At 33.1% G+C, this 19,184-nt stretch overlaps 1 protein-coding gene across 11 annotated transcripts in view; it reads right to left on the bottom strand.

Moving 5' to 3' along the window:
- Positions 1 to 5,676: 5,676 nt before the first annotated feature.
- Positions 5,677 to 19,184, bottom strand: part of LOC115885486 (GTPase-activating protein skywalker) — a 219,120-nt gene continuing 205,612 nt past the window's right edge. For all 11 annotated transcript variants that reach the window (XM_030904451.1, XM_030904459.1, XM_030904463.1 and 8 more), the window contains 3 exons: positions 11,943 to 12,101; positions 9,672 to 9,892; positions 5,677 to 7,494 (listed from right to left, as the gene is read on the bottom strand). In XM_030904451.1, the coding sequence (XP_030760311.1) occupies positions 7,347 to 7,494; positions 9,672 to 9,892; positions 11,943 to 12,101 (528 nt within the window). In that variant the 3' untranslated portion in view covers positions 5,677 to 7,346. The remainder of the gene's footprint in view (positions 7,495 to 9,671; positions 9,893 to 11,942; positions 12,102 to 19,184) is intronic.

Genomic DNA, 19,184 nt, shown 5'->3' with positions numbered 1-19,184 from the left:
TCATGCAATGATATTTAAAAAATAGTCAAGTATTTTAAGTTGACATTTTGCTGCTAAAGGTACACGCACACTGTCCATAGCCGCACGCGCCTTATCGACCGAAGAAAAATATTGTTTGTGTTACTTTCAATGAAGGTGCGCACACTAGTCAGAACCGCATGGCTTCATTTAAAGTAACACAAACAATATTTTTCTTCGGTCGATGCGGCGCGTGCGGCTCTCATCAGTGTGCGCGTACCTTAAGGGTAATATGAATGGCCCCGGCGTAAATGAGTAGTGTATATGAATAGATTTTATACTCTTGCCATGGGACAACACGACAGAGTTTGTGACAGAGTCTGCTCGCATCGTCTAACATCGCTTAGCTTCAGTGATCTATCGGAGACCGGTATTTCAACCTAGTTGGGCCGTTACCCCAAATGAAATTGATGATTTTTTAATATTTTTGTTTCCTGTTTAAAATTTTAAATATATTTATAGCATATTGAAAGTTATAACACACAATTTGGGTAAACACAATCAATAACCAATTGAAACAAAACTAAGGATTACTTTGTAATACTTTTATTCTACATTCAACAAAAAGAAACAATAACTACTAAAACTAAAAGCCTTTAATACACTTGTAAACAAAAAATACCATAACAGTCTACTTTTAATTATTTATATATTTATACACATACCGTATGCCCCAAAATAGGCATAACCAAGCAAGGAAATGAAACTGCACTATGGTAGTGATCTATCCATTTGATTGACAAATATGAAAATTTTAAATGTAATTCCAATGGTGACCTTGGTTATGTTTATTTAAGATCACACGCATTGTATTTTTTTTTCGCTAAAGTGATGTCGAAGATTTTTCCATTTTAGACCAGGACCAAATTGCAGTCAACCAATTTTAATTTAAACTTTGCCAGCTTTACTAAAAGTTACCACGTGACTAATGAAATTACCTTACTTGTTCCTGACCTATTTTGTACTCAACTCATATATACGCACACTTGAGATCCTCAAGTCAACATTTACAAAGACAAAGTTCATCCACAACCATATATGATTACAAATATAAAATGAAAACGATACAATAAAACTTTTAAAACTTAACAGCAAAGAGAATACTTTTCAAATGAAAATATGAACGAGGAGCCTCTCATTAGATGATATGCTTTAATTCTAATTTCTTTCACCACAAAAAGAGTAAAGTATTTCTTAGAGTAATTTTTAAATTCAATTTGACCATAAATTTATATACCATATCGGCAAGAGAAGTCTTGGGTCGGCATTTACATGTCTAGGAGTAAATTGCTATGTCGCGCCGGATTAAGTGGTTATGTATTACGTAACCACTTAATCCGGCGCTACACTTCATGCGTTTGAGCGTTTGAGCACGCCGTACTAACTGTACTTTTCGTGCACACGAAAATCGGCACCCAAAGCCAGAAATGCCCACACGATGTAGGAAAATCATTAAAAGTTGATGTTCGCGTCATCAAAGTATTTGACGAATGCACGTCGCAATGTTGCCACGGTTATGTTTTACTTTGGCTTTGACAAGTGTCAAATAATTTTGTCACCGATTTTTCACTTTAATAATTTATGTCTACATTTTTAGTTTGGCTAGGATTATTACACAAACAAATTCTAATTGAATGAAGTTATTAGCAAGTTTTCTGAATGAAAAATGTAAAGTTCTAAGTGGTTAACATTAGCGTCTTCACTTATCGTGAGATTCTAATCACTAAACTGATACTGAGCGCAACTATAAACGCTGAAGGATCTATGTATTTTCAATAAAAGACGCAAAACCAAAGCAACAACATCAATATTTACCTGTCTGATGCAGTTTAATGGCGAAAGGGGTTAATTCTAAGCTAGTTGTTAATTCCGACTATTTAGTGATTGACATTTTTTTGCAATAAAGGTCGCCGTTTTAACTAAACTAAACGCAGATTTAATTTCAAATTTGTCAAAGAAAATTCGGAATAAAATTGAAAATGACAAATATCAGATTTGCAAAGAAAAATCTCATGACAACTGGCTACATTTGCCACTACCAACATAAAGCCTTTTTTATCGACCAATTGGTTACTTGATGGAACAGCATGCTGTCTTTGAGGAATAGTAGCTATTTTAGTATCAGTATCAATTAGCTATTTTACTGAAGCATCAGTCACAGCCTATTCATAGATAGCCAGTCGACTTACGATCATTTACACGGAACTCTGCGTATCTAGCTAGATATTCGCTTATCTTTTGTAACGTAAGTCGGTTTCTGAGCTCCATTGAAGCTCCGGTTATAAAAGCTATCCAGACTGGTGCTCTGACTGTCTGCCTTTGTACAAAAATAGGCGCGGGAAGTGAAGCGCGGGTAGAGTACGAACTAACTAATAACATGTCACGACCTTGATAGAAAACGATCGCCTTCTCTCTTGGGTTCTAATCATGGAGGCACCAGTGTAAGAGGGACAAACGATGTCTAAGTAATGACGCTCGTAGCGTAGGTTGCTGGGATTTCGGACCCTGTTTGATCCCTCACTCAGAGGACTTGGGCCCATTGCGATACCGCTGTATTATTGTACCAAACCTTCCTCTCATTATTTATTTGCGTTATAGCACTTCCAGCTCTTTGCAAAGTTCCCGATGTCTGATGTTAGCTTCTGCTGCTTCCTCTAGTCCCTCCAAAAAACCGTTTTAAAACGTCGGTTTTCCAGTGCCGGACAGTGGCACAGCTGGTGCTCTATGGTTTCTTCTTCCTCTCCGCATTCTCTGCAGTAGTCGTCGTTGGAAATCTTCCATCTCACGAGGTTTACTTCCAGTAACGACACCTATAATTATGCGTACTAGGTTCTTTTTGTGCTCTAGTAGTTGTTTTGTCTTTTTGCTATCTATCACTGGCCAAGGTCTTCGAGCGCAGTCTTCAGGGTGTTGCCACATCTCTTTCTGCTTGGCCTTGATGGTAGTTCCCATAGTGGTGGGTCCTTTCTCACAACCTCTCTCCTGGCGCTTCTTGGTTGTCCACCACATTGCTTTAGCCTGGTACCCAGCACAGAGTGGCCCCGCCTTGACGCAGCCAGGACAGTGCTTTTCCGCAGTCCAACACAGTTTTCGATCTCACTGATTGCATGACAGTGACAGTGGTTAATTTACAGGTAAATTGTATTTTCCGCCACTTTTTGTCGTCTGTCGAAATCTTCTCTTATTCGTTGGACAGACTTTAGTCAAAATCTAGCAAAGATGACTAGCTGGCAGTGAATAAGCCGTGCACAGAGCATTCTATTAAATAAATGCAACTTATACATATTTGCTAAAATATATGTGAACATCCCGTATTTTAAGTAAGTATATTGGAAAATCATTACAGATATTTCTTACAGATTGTCCAAATATGATCAATTAACTATCCTCCTATTTTTTTTATTAAAAGTAATTTAAAAATAAATTCCAAAATAATCTGAACTAGAGTTTAAGACTTTTCTAAATAGTTATGATAATGATAGTAGATGTAACAGGAAACAAACCATCTTGATTAAAATGACAGAAACCCGTCATGAGTGTCATTAAAATTATACTAATTATACTTTACTCACTTTGTGGTAATTATTTAAATAATAAAGCAACCTAAGAACTTACTTTTGATTGTTCCTGGGTCATTATTCTAATTTTTTGTTCTACTTTGATCTAGGTTAAGAACACTTTTCGACATAAGATTTTTATCATATTTGTTTCAGTCGCAAGGAAGGGTATAAAAATCTAAACGCCAGTTTTGAAGTACACATCTCTAAACACTAATCTTGCATAACTTGGATGTTTACTTTTGCATCAGCAACATTGTCAAAAAGATGAAAATGCGAGAAAAAAATCTCTAATTTAAAATAGCATCAAAGGAAGTTTTTTTTTTCTAAAAATTTCTAATGGTTAGAAAAACTATATTTATAGACTTTAAAATTAGTTCGATGCTATTATGTGTAGCTTAACTTGAACATAGTGATATAATTATAAATATTTAATATTACTTTTTATACACATTAACACAGACAGAATATAACAACAAAGGTAAGTTAAGAGAACATACTGATAACTGTCTTTCGAAATCGCCAAAAATTCAGTATTGCCCTTAACCGGCCCCTGTATATAACAAAACAAATAAATACTTTGAATTACTTACACATTATATCAACGCGAATGAATGCATACAGAATGAGTACAATCAAACAAGTCTTTTGTAATTCATGAAAATATTATACCAATGTTCTGGATAAAAAAATTACCTTTATCAGGTTAATAAAATTAAAATTAGACATAAGTGGGGGTTGATACGCATCCGTCATGCGTCGTCCGTCGACTCTGCAATCACGCTAATTTATGGTCTGTCATTTTTTAAATAATCCAATAGACGTTCTGACAGACATACAGTATGTCCCCGGATTGTCTTTACAAGAAAAAAAAAATATTGACATTTTGAGAAAAATGCATTCTCCATAATAAAATTGCCTGTTCTATAATGGTTATTTTTCCAAATTTTCATACTGTTCTAGAGAAAATTAAACAAACATGAAAATATGGTTGAATTTTTTAGTCCTAAAAATCAAAATGCGTTTCTATGATAATATTATTTCGTATTCATTCTTTGATAGATTTTTATTGATAGAATTTTAATTAACGTCATATTTTTTAGTGATGGGAAAAACCGTATAATTTCAATAATCGAGTACTCGAGTTTCAAGCGATTTCAATAATCGAGCGATCGCTCGAGCGAAATTTCGCTCGAATTTAAAAATACGGTTTTTCGCCCGTCGCTTGTTGTACTCGCAACTCGTAACGCCAAGCAATAAGTTGCGTACGCAGAGCACATATTCTTTCGGTGATGAATGGCAAGTAACAAGCGACGAGCGACAAGTACTTCGCTTGATTTAGTTTAGTTTAAAGCATTGTCGATGTAGGTTGTATAATTTTGTCACTCCGATACGCAACGGATAACGTCGTATAAATTTGCTACCTGCAATGTATGTAGAAAATTCGCTTGGCTTTGTATCGAGATCGAGTATGTCACATTTAAATAGGATTTCAATTTACTTCATTCTAGGATCGGTTACGTTCGTCGCTCGTTACTTGCATCGCTTGTTCATAATCGAGCGATGTCGGTTATTGCTATTTCAATAATCGAGTACTCGACCAAATTTTCGCTCGTGTTCTCCCATCACTTATTTTTTTTTGCTGTTTTAAAATGTTAAATAAGCACAAAATTTATTTTGTTCGATGCTACGGAAACGGGGATAATAGTTATCAAAAAATGAGATCCTTTAAAAACAGCAAAAAATATGACGTTAATCAAAATTAATAATAACCATCTCCATATGTCAAGAATGAAATCGAAAATATATTACCATAGAAACGCCTTTTGATTTTTATGACTTATTTGAAAAAATTCAACTATATTTTCATGTTTTTTTTATTACCACAGGGCGTCTTAAACGCTTATCATCACAATTTAACTGTTAAACTTGTCAAAATAACGCCTCCTATAATACCTCACAACGTTGCCATATCTCTCGATTGATCTATATGATGTCATTTGAATTAGCCTCGGAATTTCTCGCTGATGCCGGGTCCGTACCGGTTTATAAAGTTATTTTGAATAAAAAAAAAATAATAAATAAAGACAATGGAAGTCCGAAATTCTTTTAGTTTCTATATGATGTCGTCTTATCCAGAACATGGCATAAAAGTCATAAAACATACTCTACCTGAATTAAATAAAAAAAAATGTTTATTGTGATGACGAGAAAAGCTGAATTAGCGCCCTACAAATTGTTTGGCACGCAAATATTTTTGCACTTAAAAGAAACAAATAATTAACATGCAAAGCAATAATTGTTACTGCTTTTACACCTTAAAAATAACATACAAACTAATATTTACACAGACTAATATTTGAAATATACACATTTTACTGTACCGAACATTCTATTAACTAAATAAATACAAAGCTAATACGACTAGATTCTAGTACTTGTCAGTTTCAGGTTCACGTCAGGCATAAATATCCATAAATGGCAGATAATGTTTGAAAAAGGGGGCTATAATACGTACAACACACATCTAAACAACATTTGTTAATAGATTAATTATTAGTAAAACGAGGCAAGATGTTCTCTGAATTCCGTGTATCTGTCAAATATAGACATTGTGCACCGTATTTTGATCTTTATGATTCAGCTAGTATCAATTACTAGGTAACGTTTACTAACATTTTTAGTAACTTGATTAACTTAGGCATATAAAGCTATATTCATGTTACTTAAAACCCTAGATCATACACAGAGTGATTCACGGCCATGGTACTCATCATTGGCTCATCTCCCTATATATCTTATGAGTTGATTTAGACAGATCGAATATATAGAATTTCGTTAACTTATAACCCAAATATCATCTTTTAAAATGTTCAATTCATGATTTTACCAATGCTTATTCAAGATCGTGTTTTTGTAAATTTTATGTATGTTTTATATCTATTCATATATCTCAAAAAATGTTAGAGATCGGTATGGGTTAGTATAATAGAAAAATTATGAGATATGAAAATAGTTTCCAAAAATATAATAAAATACCGGGTATTCCATTTAAAATCCAAAGATGCTACCACTTTTCAAATGATGCGGCAACATTGTAACAGTAGAAAATATTTTAGACAGATGGGGCAGGTGCCTTTATGTAAACATCCAAATGTTCAAAAAAAATTCTGTCACCGGTTCTCCATAAACGTCTAACGTGCCATCGCCGTGTGAATCATCCTATATATGATCTAGGTTCAAAACAAAGTTTTTTTAGGTTATATTTATAACATTACATAACAATAAGATATACTTTAAGGAACTAAAAGAGAAACAAATCAAATAAACAAAGAGACCATTTTAAAAATGGGATATAGTCTGAGACCGATAAATAATACTGTTTTCGATATTTTGTTAGTAAAACATGTTTCTAGGTTATGTTACAAACCTAATAAATTATCAAAAGGTACAAGCGCATGTCAAATATTATATATGCCATAATCTCGAATCGTTTTTGCTAAAGGAATGCAACATATTGCCTTCTGATTTCGATACAAACATCCACTTGAAGATGTATTGCCCAGCGTATTTTGTATATTATTGTAATACGATTATATTTAAAGATTAAATAATAACGCTACAACACAAACACTGTTACATCAAGATGCTTATTTAAACTTTGCTTGAGGACATAATATTATCTTGTCCTGCTCAGCCTAATACAATGAAAATATGTTTTGTTTTCACACGTGCATTCGTTGTTTGTGGTTTCTCAATTTGTCTTCTAACTCAATTCATGTCGGTGGCAAAACCATAAACTTCCAAAACTCGTATTTCAAAATCACCGCTCGGACACAGAGGCGGGTTGTTGAAGGTTGCGCAGTGGTCCGTTTTTCCGTAGCGGATGTTTTCGTCCATCCATATTGCCTGACCTTCCCTATAACATAAATTTGTAACTGTTAAAAATTGATTTTTTACTAAAAATAAAGGCAGTTGAATAATCTACCTAATAATAGTACTATAAGCGATACCCAATTAAACTTTTAGTTACGTAATTGAGGGCGCAATTTTTAAATTCATTGTTAATAACAATGGACATATTCAGTGTCCAACTGACTACTGGAATTTAAATTTTCCGCTGGGGATTCAGGTGGTAGCTCTGCTGTAAAAAATGTCAAGTTGTCACACTTATTAAACTGCCGCAGCCGCTTAATAGCCGTTACAAAAAACTCATCGCAACCTTCTTAGAATATTTTGAACGGGAAAGCGGTGGTAAGTGCTGTTAAGTAGATGAGTTTGGTTGATGTAAATAATAACTGTTTATATATTTATAATTACTTTATTTTTGCTTCCTAAAATATCTCGATTAAAAAAAGAAAATATGTAAAAGTGGGCAATGCTGTGCCGGCCAAGCTTAATTATGTAACTAAAAGTTTATTTGGTATGATCTATAAGTAATTAAATGTCTCTTTAGTTGTTTTTATTTGTAACTTTTTTAACGTTTTAGAAGATAATTATAGATATAAATAGAGTTAAAAACTTAGAGCAGGAGAGATAATTGGAAGTTTCTAGAGAACTAAAATACAGATCAGAGTTTTTTTGTATATCATTGTTTCACAGTAAGATCTCTTAATTACAAATATTTTCAATAGGGGACACTACTATTTTACGTATGTCTTACATATGTAATATTCAATTATTTTTTTGACAGAAGGAAATAGGAATAAGACATAATATAGAGAATAGCTTGACATTAGTTGATTTTTGATGTTACAGATATCTAGATAATATCAAAAATATGATATAAAACTATTTCTTAAATATCTTAAAAACGGAGTACTTTAGTTATTACTACTTAAAAACTACTAGTATACTTAATTCTAGAGATATAGAGTGTTTAATATCAAAATTCATGAAATTTTACAGAGTATAGTACCAAACACAAAGATATAAAAATAGGGATAACCATTTAAATTAAGAAAGTTGCTGTCAACTGCCAATACTTCCGGAAGCTCTATTGAAAATATTTTTAATCGAAAGATCTCACTATGAGACCACGATTTGCAAAAAATTATAAACATTTTAGTTTTAGTTCAATAGTAAGTTAGTTATAGAGAATTAAAAAACAATCTTTTAATTCTCTAGAAACTTCTAATGCAAGCTCAGCCTGGGACACCCTGTACAGTCTGTCCAACGAAAGGATACCTGACAATAAGAGTTGTTTCTGTCATTTGTCGAAATCTTCCCTGATTCGGACAGGTTTCAGATAATTTTCATTATCATAATTCGTCATACTATGATTGACATCTCATAATATATTCTTAAAATGTTTAACTGTGATACCGTAATATCGCGAAGTATTATCGAGAGTTATATTATTAGGAATTATTGATAAAGAAACAAATAAACATTATATATCTGCTTTGTATATCTTGGGTACCTTCGTTTACTGTGGTTTAGTACAGTAAAAGAGATGTAATCTCACACCTTTGTCTATTTATACTAAGGGTCGGCATTTATGGTCTTGGGTGCCGGTTTTCATGTGTACGAAGAGTACTGTCAACACGCATTAAGTAAAATAAGATGTACTGAATAGAGAGAGAAGGCGAGTATTTTCCCAAGCGCATGGAATCTAGCGTCAGATTAAGTAGTTATGTAATAAATACTTCGTAGTTTTGCTCACTCCGACTTACTAGATTGCCATAACGACCCTCTCCTATACATGTAAACGCCGACCCAAAGATTCGCTTGGGGTATTATCTGTGTCCGGAGTAAGTACGGGATACAGGTAAAAAAATAACTCTCTAACTCAGTGATGGCGAACGTTTTGAGTTATTATTATTAATAAGCAACTCTGGCCGTTATGAGAGACAAATATTTGCATTATGAAATTGTCTGAACGAATCTTTTACGATGCGTGTAACCAAAAATAAGCTCGCGTGTCAGTACTGACAGGCGTGTCATTGGTTCGCCATCACTGCTCTAACCTATCATCATTGGTCAATTTTAGGCAACTATTGATTTTAAAACTAAAATCAATGAAAAGTAATGACTTCAGTTTTAATAGTATAACCTCGAATATAAAACTAGATATGGTTGGGATGGGGAACTTACCCTCCTCCTATCGTAATCATTTTACTATCGGCAGCCATGAACAGTTCCGAACCGTGGGACACGTTCCTGTCTCCCTCCACACCAACCCACGGGTATTTCGCCCTTTCTGGATACAAAGAGAACAGAAATGTTTCTCCGGTACCGAAGTAAGCCTGTCGATTGCCTCGGTCATCTTTTTGGTTCCGTTCGCACCATCTGGACGAACAGTATGCTCCAAATACCTGTAATAAAATTGATTGTTACTGTTAAGCCCTACTAAAGGTATGCTAATACAATAATTGTATCACTATTCTACCCGCCTCTATTGCACGTTGGTTCAATATTCGTAAAACATCTTCGATCACAGTATTTCCGAGATACAGGCATAATATTTGTGCCTCTTGTTTTTTTTTAAGTTTGGAGATTTTCATTAATAGAAAAAGTTAACAAACCTTTAATTTTTTCCACTAATTATATTTCAAAATTTGCGAGTAATGTCATTTTGGTTTCTGTATATCATCTGCCAAGAGAAGTTGTGGTTAGAAATGAAAAGTGCAAAAGTACAACTTTAAAGGAAATGAACTTCTCGTGGAAAAGTACAACCGAAAGTCTATACCTCATTGACAGATAATATATAATTCTTTGGAGAGAGTAATATCTAAGGGATATCGCAGGGCAGGAAAATCTATCTTCTGCCTAAGCGAAACATCGCTGAATGAAGGACATTCTGTCAAAAAAATCTGGCAAGTAATGGTTTGTAACCTGTTACATTCATTTAACATTAAAAACTTTAGATTTCTTCACTAAAATGTATGATAATGAGTGTACTCGTATAATCCAATGTTACTGAAAATGCAAATAACGAGTAAATAAATATTTGTACTGCTATATGATATTATTTTACGTTGCGTAGTAAAATATATTTTAACATAACTTAAAATAATTCTTAAAACCCTAATACCCGACATTGGTGCGGTCACTCCCCGAAAATATCTTTATTACCTATTGTTATACGAGCAACCCCTATTGTTCTCGGCAAACGCATCTGATGTGTCCATCTACAAACGTGTTAAGAGGTCTGAATTTCATTGGAACATATACCCTTAAAATGAAATTAGTTCCAACTTTTGGCATGTCAACTTGTACACAAGAAGACGCCTTTTGCATTTATAATGAAGGTCTTGTGCCATCAACAGTTAAGAAATAGACTATAGAAATAAGATGCATTTTAGGACATACATTTATACGAACTTTTTCTAAATTTATACGAAGCAGCAAGACCAAGACTACTATTAGACTGCAGAACCAAGACCAAGCGAGTCTCAAGTTTTACCTGATACGTTGTGATTGAACAGGTAAAATGTTATGTGTAGATGGGACTTTAAATATTTTTCTTTGTGTATCGAAAATCTCTAAAATTGAAGTTATGAAAATAATTTTAGAACTAAAAAAATTTATAATAAACAACAAATATTTTTTAAAGTAAATATTTTTGACAATCTAACAGATATGACGACGACGTCTTAGTCTATAAATAGGTATTATTCAATATTATTTTCCGATCAAATACAAAAAGACTAAAAATAACGGATAACGGATGCAATATTTAGCTTGCCAATATTAAGGATTAATTGGTTAATGGCAATGTCGGAAATGCCTATTTGATTTGGTTTGGTTTGGCATTGACATAACCTTTCCAAAAATATGAAGAATTGTGTCTTGTGTGTGAAATAATGCCTATACACCTTTGAGGCTGTTTAATTTTGGGGAAAAATATTTCGAAATGAGTGATTTTAATCAGCAAATCTTAGATTTGTGATTATTCTTGAGACGCAGGACACAGACTTTAAAGCCCCGTCTACACATAACATTTTACCTGTCAGTTAAAACGGAAGACTATCTAGAACACTGGCAGCAGTTTTCTAGTCTTAGCACCATCTACACATAATATTCTAACTGTCAGGTAAGATGGATTGAAAACTGGATGTTTTACCTGCGGTTTTATCAATTATAGCATTGTGTTTAGTGAAGTTGAAAAAGAAAAACATGAAAATTATTTTAACTACTCCCAATTTTTAAATATGACATTTTGCAACGGCTGAAAAATTACTGGAAAACAGCGAGCCGAGAGCGTTCGAAGCGAGATTTTCGCGATTCGTCTCCGAACGAAACGATTTCGTCTCCGAACGAAACGATCGTCGCGAGTAGCGAACAAGCGAAGCGTTACATTACGGCGTTCGGCTCAAGTCAATCTACGCCTTTAAGTTGAAAAGTGGATAAACATTATATTACCTCGTTGTTACAAGTCTTAATCATAAGCAGCGTTGGTTCGTGCTGTTCCACTCGAACATAGAACGTCGTTAGTGAACATCCGTGTTCCTCGGTGGTGTAGAGCAGGATCGGCTGGTACATGGTGATCCGAACTGGCAACCAGGACCACAGAGTGAGAAGCTAAATACAAAAAATATTCAAATTAAACTAGTTAATGACAAATTACATCTAAAGCGTGATTTGAAATCGAATTTGATTAAAAATGCACAAGCAATGCGTTGGTTTGTAATATTTTCTTGTAGCATTAGATGCAGTGCATTCAGTGCAGTATGATTAGTTGTTTGTTTTAAATAGAAATGGACTACCAAGAGTAACTTTATGATCTTTAGCATACTATAAGTGAGTAAATTAGCATACTTTAGCACATTAATAGTGAGTAAAGTCTGCCTAACTAATCAGGGAGGATTTTAAAAGACGATGATTTTGCTTGTTTGGTTGGTTATAAATTTAAAAGAATCGAATATGTATTTATCGGCTGTTATTACTTGTGTCAAAACAAACCAAAAATTAAATAATATGATTACTTTTTTGACGATATTTAAATTTGCGCTCCATAATAATATCAGACTATTTAAAACGAGACAAAAAATAAATGGATTTAATCTGAACTTATTTAATGAATAAGTGTATTAAAAAATATAGGTTAGGTTACGTGCTTGTAATAAATTTTGATAATAAAACAGCACCCACGGTGCGACTAATTTGAGACGAAAGTTGCAAACTAGTTTACTCTACAATCAGTTTCTAACTAAAATAAAACTGCTGCACGAACACGGTCGCAAGTCGCAACACATTCTGAATCAGTTTCAATCAGTTGGTGTAGAAGTTCAATTAAAAAAAATACAATGTCAAATTCCGAATATTGAGGACCCCCCCCCCCCAGATGATGATTAATTATAGTCTATGGCTACATAAAAAAAACCTTATCATCGTTACATGGCTAATTTTTCTTGTGAAGTATCCTTTTGTGTTGCCATTATGAAATAGTCATGTCTGCCAGCGCGATCCCGAGGCTTAAAGCGGGGGCGGCCAATCGAAAGGGTGAAATTTTGACACTAAAAATATTATAATACCAAAAGTTACCAAATAGCTTTTATTTATTATTAAGAAACGTGGAAAATTGCTGGCAGACATTTTTCTCGTGGCTAAAATGCCGGCAGACTATAAGAAAGAGGCATGAATTTCTTTTCGGAGGCCATAATTTAAAAAAAAAATATGGCATACATGCATGCCGATTGGTGGAATGTCATATTTATTTATTTTAAAAGCAAGGGCAATTTTAAGGACAGACAAAAAGATCGTGGCTAAATCAAAGGCTTTTGATAACTGTCTGTCGCTGATTTAGCCACAATCTTTTTGTCTGCCCTTTTGTATACGACTTTTAAAATAAATAAATATGACATTCCACCGATCAGCATGCATGCATGCCTTAATTTGTTTTAAAAAGTATGGCCTTTGGAAAAAATTTCATGTCTCTTTCGTGTTGTTTGCCGGCATTTTAGCCACGAGAAAAATGTCTGCCAACAATTTTTCACGTTTCTTAATGATAAAGCCCCCCACTTTAAGCCACGGGATCGCGCTGGCAGACATGACTATTTCATAATGGCAACACAAAAGGATACTTCCTAAAAAAAAATTGGCCATGTAACGATGATAAGGTTTTTTATGTAGCCAGCTCTCTGTCTATTATCATCCTCATTAATTATTATCATAAATACCGCAGACAACGCAGGACTCATAGAGAGTACTAGGTCCATCCATACATGCTTTCTCTATCACGTCTTTCTTGGAGTACCCCGAAAATTTATAATCCCATCAACAACATAGAATGTAAAAAAAATACCAAGTCCCGCAACACAATTCTTTAACTATAAAAAGTTGTGAGATCTCATGTAAAACCAAGTCAGTTTATTTTATTTAGTCTCTCTTTAAGCACCTATTCAACAATTTCGTTATAAATTGTTAGTATCTAGTCATCTTTATTTCTGTAATAATTATAATGACTTGGGCAATTGCACAGCTCCATAATTATAATAATAGATTTATAAATATATTAATAGATTTATAAATAAGTTTTTTAATTAGTATAGAATATCATATCGTGCAATTGCCAAGTCATATAGTTGTATTGAAATATAGTAATTATTTACATTGAAAAATATGTCGAATTCACAAATAATGAAGTCAAAACTTTTCAATTTTCAAGAAGCTGAAGAAAAGCCAAAAATTTTAGCAAATTGTATAGATCATTTTGAGATCTAATAGACCCACGAATTCAAAATATTTCATATTTCAAATTTTATTATCGTAAAATAAAAATATTGCAATATGCAGAATTGTTTTCAAACATTTTTCTGCATATTTTCGCAAATTAGTATTACTCACAGGAACAGAATTATATTAACCCTGTACACGCGATTATTAATCGTTGAAATATTCTGCACTCGTCGCCGTCGCATCATTTCCAACTAAACGAACGATGCAGTTGACATTCCAAAGAGAGAGAATAAAATGAAAATTGAAAAACGGTCGGTATAATTTCCTAAAAATTTGTTCAGAGAAAATTATGTTTTCATTGAAATGAAAGGTCAGTACTAACGGATAATTTATAACTACTAAAAAAAGATCGTAAACATTTTGTACCGTATAATATTATTATTTATTAAGATTATAAAGTAATCATCAACTTCACTGCAAATATTATTGTACAGTGTGTGTGTACCAAATAGTTGGATATCGAAAAAAAAATACTTTTGAGTTTGTGGAATAAAACCTTACAAAAAATACAATTAAAAATAATAGAATAACAGCTGGCGGTCAGTTATATCCATAGAGAAAGCCTAATAATTAGCTTATAAAACAATAAACTTTTGATTTCTAACCATATTTCTCTTCACGGGTTAATTAGTCTTCTGGAATAAATTAGTGGTTTCAATTACACTATAAACTTTTTAGTTTACGATCATTCACAATATTTAATAAACACAATTAAAATTAATAGAATATCCTAGCAACAGCTTGCGTTAGTCAGCTGTATCCATAGAGAAAGCCTAATGTTTATAAAACAATCCTTATAATCCTTATAACATATAACCTTATAAAACAACCAACTTTTGATATCTAACCACAACTTCTCTGGACGGAAGATAATCAAAGGCCAAAATTACATTTTTCGCAAATTTTGAAATATCCTTAGTGGAAAAGTTAAAAGTTTGATAACTTTTTCTACTAACTGAAAATGTCAACCTAACCACTAATGTCAACCTAACCACTAATGTCAACCTAACCACTAATTTTGACGTTATGAATGTTTACAATGAAATTAAAGGAACAAACTTCTACGCTAATTGAAATCACTAATTTATTCCACTAATTGCGAAGTTTTGAATGAAGTTTAACGGTTAGTTAATTTTTCTACTAATTGAAAATTACTGCCACTAATTTTGATGTTATGAAATTACATTGAAATTAGAGGAACAAATTTCTACACTAATTGAAACCAGTAATTTATCTACTCATTTGGAGGTTCTGAATGAAGCTTTTATACGGAATAAATTTAGCCACGTTATTATTGACAGAATAGCTGTGCATATATAGAAAAGCATATGATACGAATGATCTGGAATGATTGGGACCAATCGATTTGACTGTTGCTGTCATTTGTTCTCTATAGGTATTTTCTTTACATTCCCATTCAAGTATTTTCTGTATATTTGAATATCTTTCTAGTTTTGAATATACTATTTTCCGTTGAATTTTCATTCTATAATATCTACTTAGTATGTCACTGATTTGTCGTTGACATTAATTATTACAAATAAGCTAATTTTCTGTGCATTTTTTCGATATTTTAATAGTTAATCTACTATTCGGGACAGAAACGAATCTAAACAAATCAGAGATCATTAAAATCGGTCCAGTCGTTCTTCAGTTATAAATGACTTCGTTTTATTTATTTAGACTTAAAAAAAAAGAAAATAACTATTGCCAGATACCGGGTACCGATCTAAACCGGAAAACATGATCAACTTTGAGTAGAATACGCTCTGGCCATGGAAGATGTGCGGATTGCGGATTCCCTTTATAAGTGGGGTAAAATACCTTCCCCAGAATGCGATTGCGGATCCACTCACCAAACCATCCACCACATAACTAGAGAGTGCAACCTACGCGCTTATGGTGGAGGTTTCTCCAGCAGCTTTGGAATGGATAGGGCATCTACATGTATGTAGTGTTCGTAACATACTACCTACATATGTAGTGTTCGTAAATACCTTTTTTATGTTGTCTTTTTGTCATATACTTGTTTTTTTTTATATTTACATTGTAATGTTTTCATTTACATTGTAGTTTACTTTATGTCTGTTTAAGAGTCTGGTTTTCTTGCATGTATAGCCATACGATAAATAAATAATAAATATAGATGTATTTTTTCATGTAAAATATTCTCTTTTATTGTTCAAAAATTTTCATCAACAACTTACTACAGACTTGCAAAATAAAACGGTATATTCTTTCGAAAACAAGCTCTTTGGAAAATATTTTCTTCACTGGTGATTTCTACAAGATATTTTTTCAATATATCCGATCTGTAAGTTATTTTTAAAGAAACTATCTATAAACCAGATGTAATGTAATAAAAATCTGTTTTGAATTATGAAATATTTTAGCAAGGCAACACAGCAAAGTAAATAGATCAAACGAATAAATACGGAGCGATCAATAATAATTGCAATTATTGGCAATACTGTGTGTGGTTTGGGATTTTATAATAAGTGATTTGTGCTAATGCTAAAACAAATCGATCGATCGAAAAAATTGAGCAAATTATGTCAATTCATTGAACTGAAATTGTTTGGTTTTTCTTTAGCTTCTTAAAATAGTTTTGACTTTGTTATTTGTGAAATCAACACATTTTTCAAGGTAAAAAATACTATTTTCAATAATAGTGTTCAACATAAGGTTAGAAATTGAATGTAATGGGCGAAGTAACTTTTAGTTAATGCAGAATCACAATTTTAAGCACCGTTTAATTATTTATTAAATATTAGAAACGTACTTCAAAATACTGTTAACCCGGGAGTAACAAACGAAGATGGAACAACAACTTTACCCGGACATGTCCAGTAAAGTGTCCTGAGCGGTCCGGCCCGGATTTGGAAAAGCGTCCGGGAAACCTGACCGCAAGAACAATTTAACTTAGTAAAATATTTTACAGTTACAGTTGAATTAATGTCTCAGTTACTTTGTTGAATATTTTAGTATCTACGATGCTACAGCTCTATTTAACCAACGTATGTTCGAAAATACCCATTTCTATACTACTTATACATATTATAGTATATACTTTGATGCTCAAACTTTTCGCTTTTGGTGTATTCCTGTAAAGTGAATGTTTTTTTGGTTTATATTTTGTTGATTTCGGGGCTACTATTTGCGTCCTATAAAAGGTTATAAATAAATATATAGTTTCTTCGTTCGACGCGCGACGTCCGGATTTTGTCCAAATTTCTGAGGTCACTTATCCGGAATTTCCAAAAGCCTTTATCGAAAACCCTACCAAAAATGTACATTTTGACCTTTTAAATTTACTAATAATATTTCTAACGTATTTTATTGTATATTGGATACCTACCTTCTAACAATTTTTATTTGGAATAAAACTAGTTTATGATCCCTTAATATGCGTTTTTATTATCTAAATTTATTACGAGTACGTGACCTAACCTATATTTTTTAATTCACTTAATCAATAAATAAATAAGAAAACCTTCAGAAACTAAATCCATTTATTTATTATTTTGTTTTGACTAATCTCACATTATTATGAAAAACGACTTTAAATATCGGCAAAAAATTAATCATTTTTAAGCCGGGACCCCTTTAGGCCACACGCCACGCCGCGCCGCGCTATCCCACGTGAGCCCACGTGTGCCCACGTATTGCGACGTGGGAAAGAGTGTACACATGAGATCTGGGGCAGACGAATCGCCCATCACACGTGTGATGAATACATGTAATTAAGAGTCTATTACGCTGTACTGTTCGGGTCGCTCTCAGGGGTCGGGTAAAGCGGGTATGTCGCCAAAGGAAATATATATTATATTTCAGAAATTTGCTTAAGGCTTATCCCGATCCTGTTGTATTAAGCCACACATAAAATTCCAAAAACACGTGCTTTGATTAAGGTTTGAAAATATTCAGCATTTGCCATAAAATAATGAACAATTTGTTACAAAACCATATAAATTATACGAGCCTTAACAACTAAATGTTCGGACAAACAAAAATTTATTAAAAACCTTTATTTTCATTAACTGAATTATTTACATTTAAGAAATACATTAAAAATATATTAAAATCTAACATTTCTAATGAGTATTTAAATAGTTTAGTTTTTATAAACATTAAAATAAACTGTAGGCCAATAAATAAACAAAAAGATTGCACAATATCGTGACAACTAAATGTTCGGACACTTTAAAAAATAACTGTTCTCATTCATGGACATGACCTTTTGCAACCACTGCAAGCCTGTTTGGCATTGTTTTTATTAATGATTGACATACGCCAGAGTAAAAATGTTGCCATAATTCACTGAATATCATCGTTAAATGGGCAACGGTTTTCTTGGGGATCGTGTCACAATTTTTGTTTTGTTTTATGCCACATGTCTCGATAACATTAAGGTCCGGACTATGCGAAGGCAATGAGGGGACCTTGATGTTCATGTCCCTAAACCATTTTTTAGTAGTTTTAGCCGTATGGCATGCCCAGCCATGCTGTTGAAATATAAAATTCATATCCTGGTAAAGGTCTCTCGCACTTCGCACAAAACTGTTTTTCAAATTTTCTTGATGTTTTGACACATTAGTTGTGCCTTTCTACCACCTCATACCTTCTTAGACCCATTGCGAACATAAACTCTAAAAGCACAATGTCTTTAGCAAATTCCACTGTCCATCTTTCATAAAGATCATGCATGCGTGCAGATGTAATCCTTGAACTTGCAGTTTGCGATTAGAATTAACAGCGTCGGATTGGAACTTCTGATGTCACAAACTACAAAAATGACATTAAGGTAAAATATTTAATTAATTCCCAATCCGACGCTAATAATTCCAATCGCGAATGGCAAGTGCACGGATTATATATGCACATGAGCCACCTTAATATCGATATAATAAATATAATCGAACACCG

This window comes from Sitophilus oryzae, unplaced genomic scaffold, assembly GCF_002938485.1.
Source record: "Sitophilus oryzae breed Bouriz unplaced genomic scaffold, Soryzae_2.0 scaffold_111_pilon_pilon, whole genome shotgun sequence".
Classification (NCBI taxonomy): Eukaryota; Metazoa; Arthropoda; class Insecta; order Coleoptera; family Curculionidae; genus Sitophilus; species Sitophilus oryzae.
This window is presented reverse-complemented; position numbering and strand designations above follow the sequence as displayed.